The sequence below is a fragment of the Pempheris klunzingeri genome, chromosome 12 (genome assembly GCF_042242105.1).
Source record: "Pempheris klunzingeri isolate RE-2024b chromosome 12, fPemKlu1.hap1, whole genome shotgun sequence".
NCBI lineage: Eukaryota > Metazoa > Chordata > Actinopteri > Acropomatiformes > Pempheridae > Pempheris > Pempheris klunzingeri.
Genome location: NC_092023.1, coordinates 5,158,245 through 5,181,135, shown reverse-complemented (window position 1 = coordinate 5,181,135; position 22,891 = coordinate 5,158,245). Strand labels below are relative to the sequence as shown.

Here is a 22,891-nt window from a genome sequence, read left to right as displayed (position 1 = left end):
CCTACGTTGTGCTTCACTTCAGGGAGAAAGTGAGGAAGCAACATGAAGGAACAACACAGTGATCAATAATATTAATGAGCACAGAAGATAAAGGAAAAAAAAAAAAAAAAAAAAAGAGTAAAATATACAAGCTCTCAGTACTCAGTGGCATTTCTACTGTCTCTGACCTAAAGCGCACAAATAAAAGATCTGATATGTAATTTTCGCCACCACCAGAGGAGAATCACAGGTGTTAGTCATGACATTAAACAGCAGGTGTAAAAACTGCAGACACACCGAGGTGTTAAAACGGACCATTTTACTCTTGCACAAGACATAAAGTACATTTTCAATAGAAAAATAAAATTGCCTGCTTTGGTCACAGTTGAATCGAATTGTGCCTCTTTTTTCTAGGACAACCGAAGCCAGCGCGCACAGTCCAGGGACGGATTTCAAAATGTTCATGTCTTTGCATCAGACTCCTTCAGCAGATCACACATTCATCGAGTTGATCTTTTGGTTGACGTGTAGTTTCCTTTTGATGCTCGTCACAGTAAAACACAGTGAGGAGGCGCTGACGGCAAAGAGGTCCGAGAGAGGCGGGAACCATGCATAGCCACGCGTTTGAGCAAACAGCGGGAAAATCAGTTAAATCAGCAAAACAGAAGAACAACAAACGGAACGTGTTTATTGAACACAGTCGTGGTTAAACAGCAGATCGGGACGATTTACAAAGAAATTCTGTCCGAACCACATGGAACCCCTTCCCACCCTTTTCCATCCAAAATTAGTTTCTTTTAAATATAGTTTTTTTTTAATGAATTCTCTCGCACATAAATAGCATCATTATTGCTCATTAGAAAAACAAAAAAGTACAACTCACACATACTAGCATTTAAATCTACAACGTGGCACTTTATTGGCCATAACAAAGCTAAAGCAATGGCAAAAAGAAATGTTAGCAACTGAATTTCACTTTACTTAAAACTATGAAAATAAGCATTTCAAAGCTTTGTCATAGTTAAAATCATTCTAGGTAAGAAAATTAACTCCTTGGAAACAAATCTAGTGTTCACAGAAACTCAAAAAGTCAAATTAACACAAGGGAACTAATCATTCGTGAATTTATACATGTACCTGGGAGACAATAGGTCCAAATAAAACAGCCAAATTATGCTTGTTTGGTGAATATTTACAGTTTTTAAAGATAATCAGTGTTTTTAGCTTCGTGTATTTTAAACGCGTCATTCATTCATCAGCACCGTTCGTCTGAGACGTCCGACTGTGATCACCAGCGACTTCGTCACCACACTCGTCTACTTCCAGATCCTGAAAGAGAAAAGAAAACCATCGCTTAATGTAGCTCCAGACACGCAGCCCTTAACGTTAATCTGGCGGTGATGTAACATGAGTGAGTAAACACCCTGCTCACTTTTTTCTTATCGAGGGGCGGATGATGCCCCATCACTCCTGTGAAGAGCGACGTTTGAACAAATTGTGTCAAATGAAAATAAAAACTGATGACGTCTGAAGCTTCAAGCGTCAGAACGAGCTTCATCTAGTTTGACAGCTTAGAAAACAGTTTAACTGTTTCAGAGTCACATCAGTTGGACAAGAAGGGAGAATAACAGAGAAATATGAGAGTACACGAGAAAGACATAATAATAAATATGTGAGAAAGTGTTCTACATTACTGTGTGTGTGTGTCAGTGTGACTATCGAACAGTATTTTTGCTTGAAATGCACCTCCCTACTTCATATATCATGCCAACAAAAACGTTTTGTATCCAGGCTTTACTCAAACACGGTGAACAAAAAGTATTACCGATTTAATAACGACACACAGACTTATAAAACCATTAAAGTTAAGGAAGTGTTGCTGTTCTGCGGCTCCGGTCTTGACCGGATGCTGTGAGTGTTACGAGTCAGCAGATGTCACTGTGCTGCCGAGTTTGAAGCCTCTAAACCGTTTTCAGCACCAATAAAAAAGCCCAAAAGCTCCGTTTTATGTAAAAATCATGACAGCAGTCAGTTCAGTATCACTTTAAACTCACAAATGTGATTAGTGTAAAGGAGATTTTAACTCACTGTAATAATTTAATTATCTCAGTCGTCTCTTGTGCACAAGATCTGTTCAATAAATCAGGACACGCAGTTAAAGAGCCTGATCAGTCTGTAAAAACTGTTCTTACTAGTTTTAAAACCCTCCTTCAGCCACAATAATAATCTGACGCTCCATGTGTTTCCTTTGTCCATTCATACCAATGAATAAAAAATGTTCCTGCTGTTTCATCATTAAGGTCTCAAACTACGTGTCTGAACGACAAAATGCCCTTTACTTTAACAATGTTACGTGCTTGTGACTAAAGAGAGATTACAAATGCTGAGGAGCTTGTTAAAAATGATGCACCTTATTCAGCACTGCCAGCAGCCCTTTGACGGTGGACTTCAACGTGTTGGACGTCTTGCCGAGCTGGTCGTGGTACAGCGTCTTCTGCTCCTCCACAACCTTCAGCGTCTGCTCGGTTTGGCTCAGAGCTCTCTTCACGTCCTCCAGCTCCCGGGACAAGGTTTTGTTGGCTTGCTCCAACTGCGCTTTAACCTTTGCGTCTTCATCTGGAAGGAAAGTTGGATGGAGGTGATGGTTACGACTAACCACAGAGAGCCATGAGGCAAAGTCACGACAAATGACTCTATTCCAGCCCGTGCAAGTGCAATTCAATGGCGGCCCTCAGAAACCTGACATGAAATGCATGCATTACATTTTAATCAATCACTTTCCCTTTCATCAGCCTCCGTTATGACTCACTACTCGGCTACTGCATCAAACTGCGCCTCTGAACAGGCATCTGTCAGATTGGGAATGACAACTTGTAGAAAGCTACTGGTTCCAGGGCGAATAGCGGCGCCTGATGGCGTCTCCAAAGACTCAGTCTGTCATCAATTACTCTGCTAATGTATAATCTTTGTGACTTCTCTCAGTCTCTCTGTCTACATGTAAGCTGTATTTAAGGCCAATTTTGCAGTAAAAATAAACATGAGATGTGAAAATGTCGACATAAATACACATGCTGTCAGTTCAAACGGGGTAAGTCAGGCAAAACGACAATAACTGCTACAGTTAATGAACATTTGTTGCAACACATGTATTCGTGGGAGAATAATATATTTGTCCTCCTGTTGATATCGATCACTACAATTGTGTTACAGCCGGAGTCGAAGACGTTACGTGTTCAATGTAGCCGAACTGTAACGGGATGAACATTTGAAATCAACTCTGTCAAACATTAAACTAGTGGATTTTAGACCAAGTTACTGCATTTAATAAAACATATTTTTTAAGGCTTTTCCAAACAGAATTTCAGACTATTTAATACTTTTTAAAAGGCCTTTTAACAGTAAATGTGATTTTAAGAGATCTTAAGACTTGTTATAGGACCTGCAGCCACCCTGCTCACTTCTGCTGATAACAATAATAACTAATAATTATTCAAAATATAAATGTCCTAGGTGGCCCTCAGTCATCTGCTGCCTCCCTAAATTGGCACTGATCTAAACTGTCTGTGGAAGTTAACGGTGATCATATAGGAATTTGATTTTCTTGGAAAATGTTGATGGTATACATAGGGAAAGTTTTGGACTCAGGAATGTCTGATTGTCTGGGGAAAGGTAACCCTAACAGCTGAGAAAAACTAGACCCCTGTATCACGCTGCCATACACAGGACAGCTCTGTCGATTATCAACGACACTAAACATCCTCTCTATTCTGAATTGAGATAAAGCCACATTAAAACACCTCCTGTAAACACCTGTGAGGATCCTTCGTCTGAAACAGCCACATGCTGGCAGATTTTAATCATATAAACTGTACTAATTCCTGCACGTATACTGTTATGATGCCTGCTGTGTTTTTCATGTTTATCTGTGAGACAAGAGTAAATTTCCTGCCCTGGAGGGGCAATTAAGTTTAAGTCTCTTAATTCTTATCTATTCTATAAAAGGCACAGTGAACAGATATTTTACACTCTGTATGTGCCAGTTCACTGTTCGACATAAATCACAGAGGGAAGAATGCTGAATGAAGTGAGACTGAGATTTTTCTGTAGCAAAACTCAAATTGAGCCAGATCATCGTCCGGACAGACTACTGACACAGAGTGTAGTTTGCGGTCATACACAGTAGAATACAACTGAAATCGTACCCATTTTGGCATCCTGCACCATGAGCTTCTGTTCTATCTCCTCTCTTGCTTTCTCACTCTTCTCCAGTTTCTGCATCATGCTGCCGATGTCCACCATGGCTCCGTTGTACACAATCAGGTTTCCACACTCACTGGCCTCCGACTGGGCGCGAGCTTTCGGAGCAGGAAGTAGTCCTCGATTACCTGACAAAGAAAATGAGTGAATTTCTTATAAAACAAGCGTTTAATGCTGCAGCTGTAACTTACTGTATGGCATTTCTAATGTCACCATAGAGTTTAAAATCATGCTTAACTGACTATTAAAAACACAGAAACACGTTCAACCATTAAGACCCAAGTTAACTCACCTAAGAGGTTTTCTATTTGGGCTTCGTTAGAGAAAGGAATGGGGTCATCCTTTCCCCGGTCTGTCAGTTTACGGTAGTAACAAGACTCTCTGACCACCGGTTTGTTCAACAGCTTCTTTATCTGGAAACAGATGAAAATCAGCATGTCAGTTTATTTTTAGGCTGAATGTCCCCAGAGGAAAAAGGCAAAAGCATCAGCAGACAGGCAGTGAGTGAGAAAACAAAAATTAATATGACAGACTAATGCTGCGTTTCCACTGCATGCAGCTCAGCAGGACCCGCGTTCGTTTTCCCCTGCTGATAGTGCCCCCTCAGTTGGCAGATCTTTGGCAGATCAAAAACTACATTTTGGACGCCGGTGTCGTTTACTATCCACAACTTTTGCCGATTGAAAACGAAAAAAAGAACAATTCCAAGCAAGTTGAGTCGAACCGAGCCAAGTCGTGCAGTGGAAAAGAGGTTTAAGAGTCAAAGATCCAGAAAGAAACCATGGATATGATTGGGTTTGTCTATTTGTTTGTTCACCTGAGCACGAGAGAGGTGCAGCCCCAGAGTGTACAAGATCTCCTCCAAGTCTCTCTCCAGCAAATAGCCACAGTGGCTCTGGTCAAAGTAGACAAAGGCCATCAGCAGCTCCTTGTTGTATGTGACCATCAGCTTCTTCTCCTGGTGTAACAACAGCCACATTTATACAGATAAGCATGTTTACGTCTTCACGAGTCTAATTGATATGACGCCTACAACAATAACCAACAACAGCCAAGCTACCTTGTCTTTCGAGGACCTCTCTTTTGACGACTTGCGATCATCCTTGCGGTCTTTCCTGTCTCTGTCATTGGAGTCATCATCGTCTTTGTCTAAGAAATAGAAATAAAACAAGTTTGAACAATCTATCATTATTACTTTGTATGTTTTATTAGTGTGAATACAAGAAAAATGTATCCAAAATAGAATAAAACAACATTTTCCTCATTTACAGCCTCAGAAACTGTGGAAATCCATCACAAGTTCAGCGTGGTGCATGGTTTCTCATCATTGGCCAAATCAAACAAATGCGTTGTATCTAAAGAGAAAGAGATTGTAGTACCATCATCATCGTCATCATCTGCGTCTTCAGCCTCCATGGGGTCGTATTCTTCGGCATTGGCCGTGCTGCCATCGTCTTCGTTCTCTTCTTCATCTCGAGATGACTCCTTTTTCATAGCCTTTTCATCACACTGGTTAAGAACACAAGTCACACAAATGCATGAAAACACACATCCTTTGTAACCAAATGGCAGAAAAGATCAGATATGTTTGGGAGGCTTACCTTCCTCTTCTCCTCCTCATCCTCTTTGGTCTTTTTTACAGCTGGTTCTTCATTCTCGTCTTCTTTTTCCTTCTTTATTTCACGCTTTTCAGCCTCCTTCTTTTCTGCTTCCTTTTTGGCCTTCTTCTCCTTTTCCTTCTTATCGTCTTTGGCAGGAAAAGCGGCTAGGGCTTTATAAATGCGGTAGCCAAAGTCTCTCTGCAGCATCTCGTTAAACAGCTCAGCAAATAAGGAAACCTGGACAGAAGAAGAAGAAGACAGTCTCTCATCAATCTGCACGGATAAACATGTATGCTTGTGACACAAAAAAATCAGATTCAGTGGGGATTCACACTACAGTCGTTCATGCTGTGAGCAGCTATTCTCACCTCGAACGAGTGCTCCTTGTTGTCCTCCAGTCTGTAGTCCAGCAGCACACTCAGTGACATGACACTGCAGTCAAATTTACCATTCTTGGCTGCCCAGTTGGGATGTACGATGATGGTAGGCTCATCAGGCAGGATGTAGCGCCTTTCTCTGCGCTGGCGTTCAAGTTCCTCCTGCCTCTTCCTTTCCTCCTCCTGACCGAGAAGAACATTTCAGTTAGGAGAGCGCTTCAGACCGACAAAACTGTGAGATGTATTTATTGACTTATAATAATCCACATTAGTGTTGCCACAGAAACTAAAATTTCATTACTAAGTTCTTTCATATCATTAAATCTTGAATCAATAAAACTGTCTGTACCTCTCTGTCTTCCTCCGTGCGTGACGGCTCCTCTTCCTCGGGAACTTTGCTCTCTGGTTTCTCTGGCTCCTTAGACTCCTCCACCTGCTCCTCCACCTTCAGCTGCTTGGTGAGGCGAGCGATCAGCTGCGACTTCAAACCCTTGGAGCTCAGAGAGCGACAATCAAGCTCTTTACGCAGGTCGTTCACCTAAAAGAGGGGAGAAGAGGAATGTGGAAAACGCACATTTAACATGTTAAAGCTCCAGAGATAAGTTAATTCCTAGTGTGTTCTCCTGGCTTTACCAGTGCTGAGGCGCTTCTCAAACCTTACCTTCATTGATTTCGGGTCAAGTTTAGCCCAGTGAGTGGGAGTGCTGACGTCCTTCGATTCATCGTCATCCTTCTCCTCTTCCTCCTTGACAGGAAATCATTAAGATAGAGACAAGCAGAGAGAGGGAAAGAGGAGGGATAGCAAACAGTCAGCACACTACTCATGGCCTGAGGAAGCTTTTAAGTTGATCCGTGCAAGAAGCAAGGTCACATCTGTCTTTCATTGTCTCGTCCTAGTGAGCTCTCGACTGTGTTTAAGTCCACTGCTACTGAAGCGTACACAGGGAAGCTCTCTAGCTTTTATAAAAACCAACAGAAATGCCCCCCAGCTGCCAATCAATCAATCTGTGGAACACAAAAAAAGGTAAAAATCAATGAGAGGTGTGTCCAAAAGGTGTGTAGGTACATCAGGTGAACTGAAGCTGGTCTCCAAACGGAGTGAGGATAGGGTGGCCCTACCATGGTCTATGACTGGGGTATTGGGTATTGCCATTTATGGGATTTATACACCTACATCAGATAGGAGCCATCTGTCCTTTTGTCCAACCAACTGCCCTGGAAAAACCAAATTCTACATATAGTCCAAATGTGAATGTAGAACCCAACAACAACAACAGACAAGAAACAGGCCTTGGGGGAGGTTCTCTTTTCGCAGTCAGAAAATATCAAATTGATGTGAAAAATCATATAAAAAACACACATTTCTACAACAAACAGATTTACAAGCAACTGACTCCACAGATTCCAGCGGAAAGAAATATTTCAGATTCCAGTTTTTAAATAAAAATCACCACTGGCTCAGATATGAGATCACCGCTAAACCAATTTGCAAGCACCCAAATTCAAAGCAGCTTGAGCAAATATTGTTTTAAATAATGCACAACAGAATGCAAGGATTATCACGAGTGATTATACCCAGATTAGGACCCAATTAAGGGGCGTTTGAGGAGCTGGAAGCTGTTTTATCAGTTGCGATCAGGGCCTACACAACACAACCTAGTCTCACTGCTTCCACTGTATGTGTCTGCTGGATGTGAGGGAAGGTGGATGTGCTGATGGAGGAATGGAGGAGTTGGAGCAGAGGAGAAGGGGACAGGTGGAGGAGTAAACAGAAGACGACTAGGTGACGTTTGGTGGAACAATAATCTGCCTGTGTTCGTGTCTGTCTGCGTGAATGGTGAGGTGTGCTTTGTGTCAATGTGTAACTGGGGTTTGTTTTTTTTGTAATTCCTGTGCCTTCCTGTGAGAAGCGGAAATGAGAAGAGAGGGATTAGCGGTTCAGTGCCTGTTCTCCATCCGCCTCCTTTCGCTCGGCCGACAGCTTCTCAGCCAGCTGCTCCCGGAGTCGCCGTGACAGCACCTCCCACTCTGAGCGGGTAGGAAGACAATGCCAAACATCCGGAAGAAACAAAACCACTGTCTCCACATGAGCAGGGACTGTCCGCCCCTTGTGTGTCTCCTCCGGCCGATGATAGCGAATCTCTGCAAAACGATACCTGTCGCAAAGGAAGAAGGTGCATTGGAAAGAAACATTCTGGTCAGGGCACAGTATAAAAGGCAAGCCTTGCTAGGGCGAGCCTTCTACAGCAACTCCCTCCCATGAGGTCACTGAATGATTGTACACATCATTACAGTGACCCTTCTCCCACACAACACACAGCATAGACAAATGGACCCAGTCTGCAGCTCTCCAACTGTTGTCACAGGTTACGGCAGCCATTTTCAGAAAGTTGACAGACAATCACATAAAATAAGTCACATCGCCGAATTCATCCGCATTATAGCTTCAGCCAATTATGGATGAGTGCTCTGCATTTAACCTAGGATACACTTAACGCACTACATTAGGGTTGTGCGAAGAGAGACAGAATCAACAGGACAGTGAAAGCCAGTTAAATATGTAAGATATTTAACAGAAAGAATAGAAAAATAATTTAAAAAAAAAACAAAAAAACAACTGCAGTGTCTTCTGGTCCAGGCTACTGCTTCCGGCCACAGTCCATGCGTTTGGTTTTCATCACAATGAAATACACAATATTTATGTACAGAGAGTGTGACAGAAAGAGAGAGCCAAGACGACAACACACAAAAGGCCAAAAAAAAACAAACAAATAAAACATTACACAACACAAAAAAATGATAATAAGAAATGATATGTGGCAAATTGACAACACAAGAATCATTAATATAAAAAAGCAAACCCAAAGGAAATATCACCCAACATGTCCAGGATGAGATTTAGTATAGAGGTAGTAAAATTATACAGCATATTAATGTTCAATTTGGGATTTTAGTACCAGCAGAGTTAATAGGTTTAATCAGAAACAACAAATAAACATATATATTGATGAGAATAACAGCTCTTACCACTGAGTGCACAGACTAAGGTCTATGCCTGTGAGTGCCTTGCAACAGCGTATGGCTGTCTTTATAAGGACTGAGGGATCCTTCTCTGGGTCAGCTCCATCCAGAGAGGGAGACCAGTGACCACCAATGGCCATGGCCTCATCTTTACCTCTCATTCCCACCAAAAACTAAAGGAGAAAGACAGACGGATACAAAGGAGAGCCACAGAGTAGATAGGTTAGATGGAAATGGGCAAAAAACAAAACAGAGGATAGAGATACAGAAAAAGATAGAGACAGACAAAAACGTCATCAGCATGTCCAAACCATCATACCTCCGAGGATCCACTATCAAAAAAACACAAGGGAGCCAGCATCAGCTGGGTCACTTCCACATTGTGAAAACTCAGCAATGGAATAGGACGATTACATCATTGTGGGCTCATGTGCGTGGTACAGGCATGAGGCGTGTGATCTACCTTAATGAGTCTAGCGGGATGTTGGAAGGAGTCTTTGAGTTCCTGGGCGTCCTCTGCCAGAGCACAGGACTTGTGATAGAGCTCCTCTATACTGGGGTTAGCCAGTAGCATCACCTGAAACACAAAGAAACCACATTTAACTTCTAATCTTTAAAGTACTGATACCATTTGAGGTCAGGCTTTTTCTGCAATAACCATTCAATGTATTTACATTCAGTACTTATTTCTCTATATAGCAGTTAAAGTCAGCCTTTACATGTTTTCTGATTTACTGATATTTTGTCTAATCTGCTGTGTAGATCCCTACTTTACATGTTGTCAAATTACTGTCCACCTTTAAACCAAATCTGAAGATAATGTGGGACAATTTATCTGTTGCGGTGGCGACCACGATATTAACAACTACTACACCAGCAGTAGTTGTAGTTTGATAACCACTCTAACAACTTTAACTGTGAGGAGTAAAACATGGGATGATTTTAGTTGTTGTCCACTGGCGCAGTGTATTTATTGGGGATGTGCATTTCAAGCTAAAATACTATTTGATAGTCACAGTGAACTATTCAAAGATTATTCGAATAGTTCACCCCCCACTCAACGGCCCGTATCAATCTACTGCTACTGACAGGCATACTACCGGGCGCTGGTGAAAATATACTTTTTAAAACAAGATGATAGTTGTGTAAACTATTCGATTTCTAATAGTATTTATCGCCGGCAGTCTTACCTTAGCACTATAGGTGTGGTTGGCATCAGGAGGGTCCAGCACAGCTGTATTCTTGACTAGAGGATCCACCTCTTTGTGCAAGATGTGGAAGTTACAGGCGTTACTAAACTGGAAGGGTCTTGTCAGGGGGAAGGCATCCACCCAGGTGAAGACAGCGTTAAAGAAGTCGCTGGGAATGTAGAGGCTCTGATAGCGCCTTCTCAGCTCCATCATGTCACAGCTGGAGCTGGAGAGTCCAGAGAGGACAGTGAGCACCTCCACAACACACACTAGGACATAATGATTGACAGACAGTACATAACTTCACTTAATGAATGTCTCCACTGAAACAATCGTACTCACCCATCTAAGCTGAACTTGGAAAACTGGACGGTGTAGCGAGGAACTACCCGGCGGGGCCGTCGAGGTGAGCGGTCACGTCTAGGAGAGCGGTCTCTGGAACGTTTGCGTGTGGGCGAGCGTTCTCTTGACCGTCTGCGCTCACGGTCTCTGTCTCTGCTAAAGGATTGAGTAAAAACACTGAATAATTAATGCATATTACATGTCTTAGTGACAAATATCCGATTATATCAGATGGTATCTATCGCCATCTCACCTGCGCTCCTCTTTGGTCCTGAGGATGAGCTCAGGGCCGCGATCATTACGACTGGGGAAACGAGGTGGAGGCTCGATTCGCCGGACAGGTTGCGGCTGTGGCATCATTCTCACTGGGGGCTGAAGCAAACCCCCGGGAAACACATCTACGGAAAAGTGAAATTATGGAAATGACCTGCTTGTTCAGCTGCTTAATATACCACAAAGACAGCTTTGATTTTGTGATCACTGTTGTGCCAAAACAGCTGCAAACACTTGTGATCGTCACCACTTGTCTGACTGCTTTATATCCAATACTAGTTATGTGTAATCCCACTGACAAGTATTTTACCTTTTGGTGGAGGCTGTGGCAGCAGAGGCTGAGGAGGGTTTTGGAGGAGAGGGGCCAGAGAGGCCGCAGACAGCTGGGCCTGCAGGAGGGAAGGAGGGGGAGCCTGGGTTGGAACACTGAAGGTATTTGGGGGAGGTAGCGACTGCAGCATGGTGGGGGCTGCCTTCATTAAGTTAGGAGCTTGAGGCTGGCTCTAGAGAAAGACAGTAAAAAGAAAATGGAAAAAAGAAAAGACGTGAGCACATGTTCAAAGGCAGACCTGAAATAATCTTCAGTTAACATGCCAGTGACCGCTAAACAAACAAGCCCAACTGCACAAAAACCTGCTCAGCAGCTGTTTGAAAGAAAGAAGCTGCGAAAAGGTCTGCTTGAATGAAAGAATTATAGAAATCTCACCAGAGGTGCCCAGATAGGTTGTCCTAATGAAAGAATACCTGGTGTGAAACATAACCTCAACCCAGAGGGCTGGTTCAGTAGAGTTTAGTTTTGCTACAGGAAACAGCCTTTATCTCACAGGCCGGTTGAACTAAATCTGACTAAAGTAACAATCCAGGTTGCAGATAAACACGTTTAACAAACATCTTAAGCGGAGAAAATAAGAGGTGGTGGTTAAAGTTACATTCTTGAAGAGATATCAGTAAACTATGGCTAGATATTGTTTAAGAATCTACACCAGTGCTCAGGATACTTTGCCTCATATGAGTTGACCTGATTATCTTTCTATGAAAACTGCACATCTCACTACTTGGAAAGACACGGATTCATTTTAGTAAGATACTGATTTCAGTGGTCTGAAAGATTACTAAAAGATTACTAAAATCCAACACAACCTCTGAACAATTTGTTTACGGCAACCGGACATGGTTGAGCCATACTTGTTTCACACAGCACTGTTCCTGGATTCGCTTAAAATGTGTCAAAAAACGTTCTTATTTATAGCAGCTTTTCTTGAAGTCCCTGTCATCTGCAATGTCCCCTGTAGAGAGAGTTACTGATTTAAATATTAAGACGTCCAAATTGTGAAAACGCCTCTGAAACAAGAGCTCAAGCAACATTAGTTTTATAAACAAAAAAATATGACCTGGGTAAAAAAAAAAAAAAAAAGCTGCAATCTAGCACAAGAAGTATATTCAGAAATGTGTAATGAAGCAATAGTATAAAAATGGTCTCTCTGTAAGACAAATTAGTGTTCCTTAAAACAAGGAAAGATATTGTTAAACCCTTAGAAAAATGTGGTTCTATCCATTTGGAAACAGCAGCAAACTAAAAGAACGATAACGTTCACATTGAGTATGTTTAACAAGAAAGACGTGAATCAAAGAAATAAAGAGGAAGACAGAGACTGAGTAGGAAGAGGGACCATAAAAAGTGTGTGATTCAGGGCTAGAGGGTTACATTTTGTCTGTTGTCCACAGCAGAGTGCATGTCTGAGTAGCGCAGCTGCATCCCTGGCTCACTGTAAAGGCTGCCAAGCTGTGGGGAAGCTTGAGGTAAAGGCTGAGGCTGCTGCTGATGCTGCTGCTGATGCTGATGCTGCTGCTGATGCTGCTAGGAGGAATTGAGAACACAACAGTCAATAAAAGACAGAGAGATATAGGGAAAAGATCAAATCTGAAAAAGTAAAACAAAAAAAAACTAGAATTTATTAGAACTCTCCTCAGACTAAGCCCGGTGAACTGTCCAGGGTTTAAAATCAACCTGCATTTAGCTTTTGGAAAATCAAACATGGGTTGTAGTTTTTCACATCCAGCTTTGTCACACAGTCAGTAGGTGTTGGATCAATAAGGCCAATAGCTGAAATTAAACCTGGAGTGTGGGACTTTTACGTATAAATGAATATAAATGAGTGCCCATTACATTCAAGGTCTCTCTGATTAAGTCACCAGGTAAATCATTGTATTTCGCAGAATTTTGGAGATTTTAAAGCTGCTGTCTGGTGTGACAATACTGCCCTGGCACACCAGTAGTGATGTGTTTTATGTCAACCAGTGATTATTGGTTTGCCACAGCAACTGGGAGTATGGCAGAGCCTGTGGCAGGAAAAGCTAAGAAGCATCCAGGAAAAGTTCCTGATGCTCCAGATAAAGAGAGATACTCATGATGAATAAATAAATATGTCAATAAAACTCATGAAATTGGCATTTGTCATAAGCATGCGTCAACTGTGTTTCTCACTGCCGGATGGGTGAGACAAAAGTTGCAAATAGACAAATACATAGTACAGAGTAGGAGTTACAAAGAAATGGTTGTGTTTCTTTGTGAGGACATGGGGGCATTTTTTAGAACCTTGGTTCACATTTTGTGCAGCTCCCAGTAAAAGTAAAACTCTTTCAAATGTGAAAAAGTCATCTTGCGATGATTATTGCATATTAAGTATGACAATTAAATCCTTAATAAGGATTAAAAAAACAAAGTATGTGTCGAGGTTGTGAATATCGCACTGATTGCATTCATGACATCAAAAATCAAAGTGTTGCATTAATGTGCCCAACAGTGTTATCCTCTCCTTCCTGAGTGACTGAGTGCAACCTCAGAGTGTTCTCACCGACTGGTTTGCTAGCTGAGGTAAGGTCTGGATGCGCTGAGCGTTCCACTTGAAGGGCATGTTCGGGTTGTACACGGCCTCCACTAGGACCCTGTCACCCACCTGAGGAGTCTTCCCCTTCACAGCACTGAAAAGATACAAAAAAAAAAGAAAAAGCTTTCAAGTCAGATCACAACTGTATCCTTTGGAAATGTTTGAGGCAGTGTCAATCTAATAAACTACAGCATTGCAACTTATCATTCCACCAAGACACTCATTTGCACAAGAAACACAGTCTGAGAGATGTGAAGGACCATCCTCTCTTTCACCTTAGCTGAAAGAAGACATCTTCATCTACAAAGCCAAATGTGTCGTGCAGCTTGTTGACGACACCAGTGAAGACTCGCTGTTTCTGTGGCTGCGTCTGCTGTTGGTGGCTTGAGCGCGGTGTTGGGTAGGACACGGTAATCTGGGCCGTCTGCTGGGGGTTCGACAGACTTAGGCTGGTGGGCAAGGCGACGGGAGGCTGAGGGTCGGGAAAAGAAAGAAGGGTCCAAAACACTGCTACTACGAACACACTTAGGTTGATCAGTAAATAACATGGCCACTCAAACACTGCAAGAATTCAAAGAGAGACATTTTGATAGTCCCCTATAAATACACTTGAAAATAACCATCAGGAATCAACAAGGCAAAATTGCATTTGTTATAGTTGATATTGATTATAGTTTTTTTTTCAGTGCCAGGATATAAACAGATCGGACTAATATTGGCATGTCTGTATGTATGTCTGAGTTTCCTTCTTCTACTTTAAGAAAAATATCAATATTTGAAATGCCTGGAATAAATAATAATAGAAATACAATGGAAGACATAAAATCGGATGTGTATAGAGATATTTTACGTTTTATTCAGCCTATTTAACACAGAGACGTGACCAGATGTGACCCTAAACATGTTATACGTGTATAAATAGATATATATGAAGAAAAAAAGATACATTAATGAGATCTTTGACAAACTCAGTTATTCGACCCCAGTGACTCTGGATGGGCATCTTTGAAAGGACTAAAAATAAAACTGGCACATATACTGTGTGTATGTTTTGCACACTACCTGAGAGAGCAGTGCCTGTTGAGGCTGTGGAAGCTGCGAAGAAAGACAGAAAACAGAAAATATCATGAGTGAACATTTTGTTGACCTAATACTATAGTTATTCCCACACTGTAATGCCACACCTTGGCTCCCATAACAGTTCTCTACAGCTTATGGTTGCGTGTTAAGGAAGCAGGAATTCTGCTGGTGGCAACTGGATCTATTCAGCACACTGTAATTTCACTGGTCATATCAAATTCCCCTTACAGCACATTCATATGATCTACCTTAGGTTAAAGTAATTTATTAAGAAACTGGAGCACTATGGAAGAAAAAAGCAGATAAGGATACCAGGAGCAGCTCTAATCTCAATTTAGAAGAGTACAAAGAGACATTACCCACAAAAGTCAAAGCTTAAGGCATTTCAAATTTACTGCTGTATAACTGCCTTTCCCATTTTCCCAACAACACTTTAGTCACAAACTATATGTAGCTATGACGAATCTAAATATAAAGCATAAGCCAATGTAATTTATTCTGGAAAGTTTAAACCAACCAATATATTCTGCAGGGTTCGTATGAGCAAAGGATTATCCAAAATAAAGTGTGACACAAAGCAAAATGAGCCAAATGTTTCACCTGATGAGGTACATTGTACAGTTGCTGTTGAGGGGGTTGCGGGGGAGGTTGCTGCTGTTGCTGCTGCTGTTGTTGCTGCTGCTGTTGCTGCTGCTGCTGCTGTTGTTGTTGATACTGCTGGAGGGCTGTATTAATCTGAGACTATATACATTACAAAGAACGTGGGAGAGATAGTAGTTGATCAAACAGTGTTACATGTGACCACAGCAATTGCATTGATTAAAGAATGTGATTAGGACTCCCTCTGACTGACCTGCTGTAGTGCGGCAGCGGCAGCTGCTGCAGCTTGCTGCTGCAAGGCAGCTGTTTGCTGAGACAGCTGATAGTTTGCAGCAGACTGGTTGCTGAGAGAGACTGCGGCCAAGGCTGACTGCTGAGAGTAAACAGAAGGAGATGCTCCCAGAAGAGACGGCTGCTGCACACCAAGAGCTACAAAGAAGAAAAACAAGGCAGCAGATTCAGGCAGGTGTGGAAGTATAAACTGAATGGGAAATGTTGGTGTAGATGGGGGAGATGATGTGATGGCAGCTGCATGAGCCACTAAGAAAAAGTCCACATAACTACATGAGTAGAGAATCAAATATTTGTGTAGTCGTGCACCAAATGACAGAGCATATGAAACAGACCAGAACCTCTTGCTTGTTATACTCACAGTGCAAGCTGTTGAGGTCAAGAGACTGTCCTGAGTGGCCTGGCTGGGACACCGCTGTGGTGGCAAACTGAGTCGCCCACGGCGGATTCTTCTGTCCCCCGAATTGGGCCATGACTCACTCAGGTTAAGGGCAGTCTCTGCTCACCAGGCCGATGCTTTTCACTAAAAACAAAACAAAAAAAAAAAGAAGCAAAAACCAATTAGTAGGCAGTTCATCGGATAACATTGTGTTTAACTGACAAACTTGAACTGAATCCACACCTCAGTCCAAAATTAACATTGCACCACTACCAAACAGCTACTTTGGATTGCCCATAACCTGTCACTGTTTACTTTGTGGTGGGTTAAACAGAGAGATGTGTGTGCATTTGCAGCCACAGAGAGACATCAAAGAGTTAACCAAAACTGTATGAGAAGCACTAAAAAGGACATAATGGTAAGGTGTGAATACGATACATTTAAGAGAATGCCATGTCATACCAGCACTGGCTCCTACTGTACTGTGTACCACTACCGACCATATAAAGATGAACAATGCTTCTTTTAAACTATACAAAAATTGTGCTAAATATGAGTGACATCATTTGGAGCCAGAGTCTACGTCATGGAGGCCTGGAGCTGCCATATCCCATGTACCCTCCTGGTTTGGGTTAGCTGTCAGTCATAGCATCACACCCATTATAAAGCATCAAATAACTACTTCAAACTAAAGTCATCAGAAAAATGAAAACTTGAACTTTCATAGGTTTGACAAGAACTAACTTAAAAGACAGAAATCATCTTTGGGAAAAATATTAGACAAGTACTTTGATTTCTTTAGTTTGGCCCCTGTCCCATTAGCTAACATGGAGGGGGCAGGATTTATGGCTTATACTGCTCCCAGGAAGAGTACTAGGCTTTGAAACAAATTTGACCATCCACTGGGCCCATGAATTATTTACCCTGCCACATAATCACAGGAAAGGGAGCAACTGTAAAGCAGTGGATTCAGTTTTTAGTGTCCTGAATCTTGCAAGTAACTCGTTTCAGCATCAGAAATTGGTTCACTTGGTTATACAACATTTGGAAAGTCTAGTCTAAATTAGAAGTTAGCTGGCTCTGCACATGGATGTATAGAGAGAACTGGATACAGTGGTGGAGGCTCCTATTCACGTTGCTCAGAAGCCAAAAAAAGTTTGACTTCCCAGGTGTAAAACTACACAGATCTTCTGCATTGTTGGACCCATAGAGCATCTGTACTAGTGCCGTGCAGCTCTTCTACACCTTCCAAATGTTATCAGATTGGATGAATCAACCTCTGATGGAGAAACGAGTCACTTCTCAGGGGCTGTGACTCAAAAAAAAATCAAGTCTATGGACACTTCCTGGGGGCTTGGCTCTGTGTGAAAGCCTGTGAAGCAGCACGCTTCATCTGAGTAAATTTATTACAGTACTGGTTTATTGGCCTCATGCAAACCTGCCTCACTGAGCTGCTATCATTTAAACGAACAGCCATAAATGCTGCATCCAGTCCTCTTTATACACCAATGGGGCTGTCATGTCGTCCATCTTTATTTGCAGTGTACCACTATCAATACAGACAGAATAAATGTACATTTACGGCAAAGTTTGTCGTAAAACTCGCTCATTGGCACATTATGCATCAATGGCCGGTGCTAGTGTGACAGTCTGATTGAACCCTACCACTTTCTGTCGTTAGGTAACATTAGATGCAGATGCTATATCGCTGTAGAGATCGACATATGCCACTGAAGCACTACTAGCACACCATCATCCACTTAGCTAGCTCGACTGTTGTTTACGCAAGCTGGACAAACCGCAGCACCCTGGGACTTTAGCTAGTTCTTATGGCTACCTTGTTATAATTCAACGCCATTCACATGAGGGGCTACATGCGCAATTTTAAGGGAGGATTTAGTACACGCAGAGAACAAATTACTAAACATGATTTCACCCTTGATTTCTGCAGTGCTCCGTAGATCAATAACTGCTGACACAGCAACCTCGACAGACTACCGTTAGCCACTGACAGTAAGCTAGCCCAAACCAGCTAGCATTGCTAACTAACGCTTCACGTATAATGCTGCTATTTACGCTATAGTTGTCGTGGTTAACAGCACGTTAACTAAAAGCTTCTGCTTATTATGGCTTCGTTAACGTCATGAAAACATACCTCGTCTGGCCACTTCTATATTGAACGCAGCAGGACCACTGAGAGACAGATACAATAGCTATACATTAGCAAGCTAACGCCTAGCTAGCATTAGCACGTCGTTAGCTTTGTTGCCAGATTAGCCTCGTGCTGGATTTGTTATCGAGAGCGAGGCCCGATTTAACGTCCGCTGGCTTCGCGCTGAATGGCCAATGTTTTAGCCACACAAAACACACACTCACCACTGGCAGCAGGTTTAGCGCATGCAACAAGCGTCCACGAAAACTACCGTAATATGGTTTTGATTAAAACAGTGTCAACACCACTTACCGATGTCCCCTGCGCCGGCCGATGGAGGCATTCACTGCGCATGCGCTGTCCGGAGCGCCCTGACCATGCTCCATGTGGCGCTTCATGTGTATTTACATGTCAGATAAGTTGTTCCTGTCCCTGTGATTGTAGAGCATTACTAAAAAAAAATTTAAGGATTCAAATTATTATTTAATGTTAAGCCTCAGGATCAGCTTGTCTGAATTCCCAAGCCTTTACTTTTATTTGTTTAGCAACAGTGTGGAAGTTGTCATTCCTTGTTTTCTCTCTGCCCACATAGGATGAGTCCAAATAACAGCATTATTAATAAAAAAAAAGAAAGAATCAACGACAAAGATTTGCTTTCAAACTGTGTTTCATGTGATACAGTGAAGCTGAAGAACAGAGCATAAAGTAGATAAAGAAATCTTACAGGATGTTACACTGCAAGCCTGCGTCTGCTGATGAATAATTGCAGCCTAAATAACATTTTATTTCATGAATAGGAGCAAAGCAAAAACGGCTCAGTTATAGTTCATTTGGAGTATGGCCATAACCACTGGAACAAATTCAAATAAAATCTTCATTCTGCATGTCCATAACCAATGCCAAAACATTCACAATATCTCCATCCTATGAAAATATTCTTTCAAAATATACAATATTTATAAGAAATAAATACATCACAACGTTAACAGCCATCACAGCAGAACAGTTTGACTGGTTAGAAGAATAACAGTATTTTCTGTATACAGGTATACTTCCTGTATCTTTTTCTTGGTAACAGAGACATACAGTATGTACATAAACATTACAGCTTTACAGGAAAGTGTGCACACAAGATAGCAGGGAATACTTCAGTGACTCTTGATTCTTATGATTACAGAATAATAAGTAAGTTAATAGATTACTTGGTTGCATTGTTACAGAGTAGAGCACGTTTCTCCTCTAATACGATGCATTATTATTTTGGTCAAGGGTGTTTTTATTCTTTTAATTTTTGTTCCAGCGCTGAGAAAACCTTTGCATTGATTTCATCCACTTCATCTTCCACCTGGGTAAAAAATACAAGTGACAACATGTTAAATGTGTTAAATTTTACCATCCTCCAAACACTCAACTAAGTGTAGAAGCATGTAACTAAAATTGATATCAAAATAAGATTATATTTTCTTAAATGTCACCATTTTATTCAACTGAGCAAAGTTATAAAACTGCAGATTAAAAAACTACTGTCTGGTTTTATTACTCATTACCCAAAAAATGAATTACTATGAGATGACTGCAGTTCCCTGCATATGATGGTTTGAATATCCATACAGCAACAGTGAAGCTTTGTCTCAAAATAAAAACCTGCACAAATGCCTCCTCATCTACGATTCCTACAGGAACACTGATCTTGATAATCACCTGCTCCACCTGGTCTACTTCTGGGATGTAAAACTGCAGCATGTTCTGAATGCCGTTCCTCAGTGTAACTGTGGAGCTGGGACAGCCTGTGCAGGAACCAACCAGCTTCAGCTTGACCGTGCCGTCCTCGAAACCCTTATAGATAACGTCACCTCCATCCTCCTGCACTGTAGGTCTGGTGAGAGAGAGGAACAACATCAGTTTGTACAGAACAAAGCAGCACGAAGGGCAGACAGATTAAGACTGTTATCTCAGCATAACTGTCCTTCAGCACCCAGCGAGCATTATTGTTGAGTGCTGAGTAAAGAAATATTGTAAAGGGAATATTTGGATTGAAGTACTTAAACACATAAACTAACAAACAGCAAGCTATCCCAATTGCCAGAAGGAGAATAAAGACCAAACTTTTTACATAAACTGCTCTCAAGATTATAGGTTTTGTACCTGATTCTGGTGTCCAGAAGCTCCTTTATCATGGATACAACTTCATCGTCGTCTTCAGAATAACCTAAAATAAAGGAAATGGACAGTGTTACACAATATGCAGTCGAGCAGCTGCACAACTCCAAGGGCAGGTTGCAGACTCACTGCTTTCATGGTGCACTGCCCCTATTGTTATCGGGTCGCCACTCTCAAAGAACTTGGCAATGGCCTCCAAAGCATGGCGCTTAATGTCCGTCCATTCCACGTCCTCATCTGTCTAACAGGACGACAAAAATCTCATGTGTCACCACAAAGATATCACAGGAGCAGAACCACAGAGACAAACTGTAAGAGCACATTTAATGCTTACTTTAGTGACTGTGATGAAGTCAGGGCCAAAGAACACACTTTTTACTCCCTCGATTTCAAACAGGTCCCTGAAAGAAACATGTTATCATGTTATTGTTCAACAAAAATAAAAAATAAAAACATACCAGTGACAGCATGAAGTTTGTGCTGTTGTTGGTTAATTTAGTGATAACAACATGTGCTCGTGGTGGCTTTTATCAGGAGTGTCAGAGATGACTGCACTGTTTGATGTTTGATTGTTTGATGTTGTCATTTTTGTGAAGACAAGACAAAATCTATCAGCAAACAAAACATCATATCTACACGATGCATTCAGTCCACTGCTTTAATTCACACTGGAGTATCACATAGTGCCATTTGTAACGGGTACATCTGTCACAACCACTGTATGGACTCTAAAACTGAGACAGAGCCATGACAATCGCACACACACACTATCTATCTTGCCCTGTTGTCTTGGTGCAAACTTTGGACAACTCTGGACAAAGTTGTTGTGATTTCTGCCTCCTGAGGCGAAACACTAAATAAATCTCCATTTTATAAAATAAGAAACACTACAGTGTGAACCTGCCACACCACCTGGCTAAGGATGAACATCCAGCTGAGCTCGGAGAGGGGAAGTCCAGTGTCCCACTTCCTAGGACAGATTTTCCAGGGAGAAACTTCAGGCTCCTGGGGTTTGGAGTGTCCTGAGTCTGGATGGACAGGTGTCTTACTGAAAGATGTTACAACAGCAAGTGATAAAGCATCATTAAAACGTGTTAGAGCAATATGACAGACGTTGTTTGAATGTATTAAGGTGTCCAAACCATGCTTTCTCACTTGAGAAGCGTGTGGTTCCTGTCCCGGGCTGAGGCTGGACTTTTCTGAAGCTCTGTGAGTGGTATGAGCTCCTGGTCATATCTGGAAACCTGACAATGATGAGGGCAAAAGATCATGTCTGTCTGTCTGTCAGCTTAGGGCCTAAACTCATTCATTTCTACAGGCAGGGTTTAATAGCAAGGTGGCGTGATGGAGGGAGGGAAATGTTTGCTTCAGGTGTTAGCTCAGGTACTCACAGTAGTAACTTTATCCACAGGATTTATCAATTCTCATACAATAAACTCTACAGTCCGAGCTAGCTGTTAGCTAACGTTAGCGGATAGATTACACATTTATATATACGGGGAAGACACACACACGAACCGATAAAAATTGTGAATAAGTTAACTGGCTGTTTATAGTGGGTATAACTGGTGTCTCATCCTGTATGTGGATGGATGGGATTAGAGAGACAACCCGCTGCCTTGTGTCGCAGTTCGTTAGCTAGCTAGCTAGCTAGCTAGCTTGCTAGCTAAAAGTACCATCTCAACAACGCCTCGAAATGTCAAGCTTTTGCTTCACACACGCATTAAAACTTATCCTGTCAGCAAGGAAAAGTGTGTACAAAATGATATGTCGCCGCTGTAGAGGGTCAAACCTAAAGTGAGACGTATTTCTAGCCCGTATCATCTGGCGAAGACCCCATCTCATGTGCGACGCCATTTTGTTTGTTTTGAAAATGAGGACCTCGTGTGGTAGACAGCACAACTCCTGAACAGGACACTGATCAGACACCTGTTTGTGATGAGCAAATCCCTCCAGTTTACCCCCTCAGTGAAACAGTGGCAGCGATTCATTTTTTACGAGACAAAGATAATTAAAAAACCCAATAAGATAAGATAATTATTGTGCAGTAATAAAAACAGAAATAGGTATGATAGAGTGCCAATGGATATTCTTAATTTTAATAAATATAATATTTCCCTACAAAATGTACTGGAGTTGAAATATAAAGAAGCACAAACAGTAAAAGTACTACAAAACTGTACTTACTGGTGTAATTGTGCCACTAGATGACAGGAAAAATAAAGCATGTCACTTAAAATATTTAAAGCATTTATTAGATAACAGCTACACAGAACCGTTGTTTCGTTCTTCTGCCTGATA

At 41.7% G+C, this 22,891-nt stretch overlaps 3 protein-coding genes across 4 annotated transcripts in view; 1 reads left to right on the top strand and 2 right to left on the bottom strand.

Moving 5' to 3' along the window:
* The window catches only part of LOC139210518 (leucine zipper putative tumor suppressor 2 homolog), a 207,155-nt gene that overhangs the window by 140,728 nt on the left and 43,536 nt on the right, over positions 1-22,891 (top strand). The window lies entirely within an intron of this gene.
* Positions 648-18,787, bottom strand: ccar1 (cell division cycle and apoptosis regulator 1). Of its 2 annotated transcripts, none has more exons than XM_070840666.1 (26): positions 18,743-18,787; positions 16,261-16,422; positions 15,862-16,037; positions 15,609-15,749; positions 14,991-15,023; positions 14,204-14,400; positions 13,896-14,022; positions 12,746-12,898; positions 11,351-11,543; positions 11,021-11,165; positions 10,768-10,923; positions 10,426-10,651; positions 9,699-9,812; positions 9,242-9,408; positions 8,160-8,370; positions 6,876-6,959; positions 6,564-6,752; positions 6,206-6,397; positions 5,838-6,074; positions 5,616-5,745; positions 5,297-5,385; positions 5,054-5,194; positions 4,529-4,649; positions 4,182-4,364; positions 2,390-2,595; positions 648-1,308 (listed from the first exon to the last, which is right to left on the bottom strand). In XM_070840666.1, exons 2-26 carry the CDS (start codon positions 16,370-16,372, stop codon positions 1,228-1,230), a joined length of 3,804 nt encoding a protein of 1,267 aa, XP_070696767.1. In that variant the 5' UTR covers positions 16,373-16,422; positions 18,743-18,787; the 3' UTR covers positions 648-1,227. The 2 variants fall into 2 exon arrangements, with proteins under 2 accessions (XP_070696767.1, XP_070696766.1); XM_070840665.1 differs by having other exon boundaries at positions 10,768-10,944; positions 12,746-12,895.
* On the bottom strand, positions 19,101-22,447 carry LOC139210821 (NFU1 iron-sulfur cluster scaffold homolog, mitochondrial). Its single transcript, XM_070840993.1, has 8 exons — positions 22,383-22,447; positions 21,746-21,834; positions 21,503-21,638; positions 20,925-20,991; positions 20,720-20,831; positions 20,576-20,639; positions 20,132-20,306; positions 19,101-19,775 (listed from the first exon to the last, which is right to left on the bottom strand). Exons 1-8 carry the CDS (start codon positions 22,445-22,447, stop codon positions 19,707-19,709), a joined length of 777 nt encoding a protein of 258 aa, XP_070697094.1. The 3' UTR covers positions 19,101-19,706.

Bases quoted from the DNA above. Each gene is read 5' to 3' on its own strand.
- ccar1 (XM_070840665.1), bottom strand. From the start codon at position 16,372: ATGGCCCAATTCGGGGGACAGAAGAATCCGCCGTGGGCGACTCAGTTT. The intron at 16,038-16,260 runs GTGAGTATAACA...TCTTCTTTGTAG, and splicing joins TGACCTCAACAGCTTGCACT to CTCTTGGTGTGCAGCAGCCG. The intron at 15,750-15,861 runs GTCAGTCAGAGG...TAATGTATATAG, and splicing joins CCGCTGCCGCACTACAGCAG to TCTCAGATTAATACAGCCCT.
- LOC139210821 (XM_070840993.1), bottom strand. From the start codon at position 22,447: ATGGCGTCGCACATGAGATGGGGTCTTCGCCAGATGATACGGGCTAGA. The intron at 20,992-21,502 runs GTGGTGTGGCAG...TGTTTCTTTCAG, and splicing joins GGATGTTCATCCTTAGCCAG to GGACCTGTTTGAAATCGAGG. The intron at 19,776-20,131 runs GTGATTATCAAG...TTTTTTACCCAG, and splicing joins AAGTAGACCAGGTGGAGCAG to GTGGAAGATGAAGTGGATGA.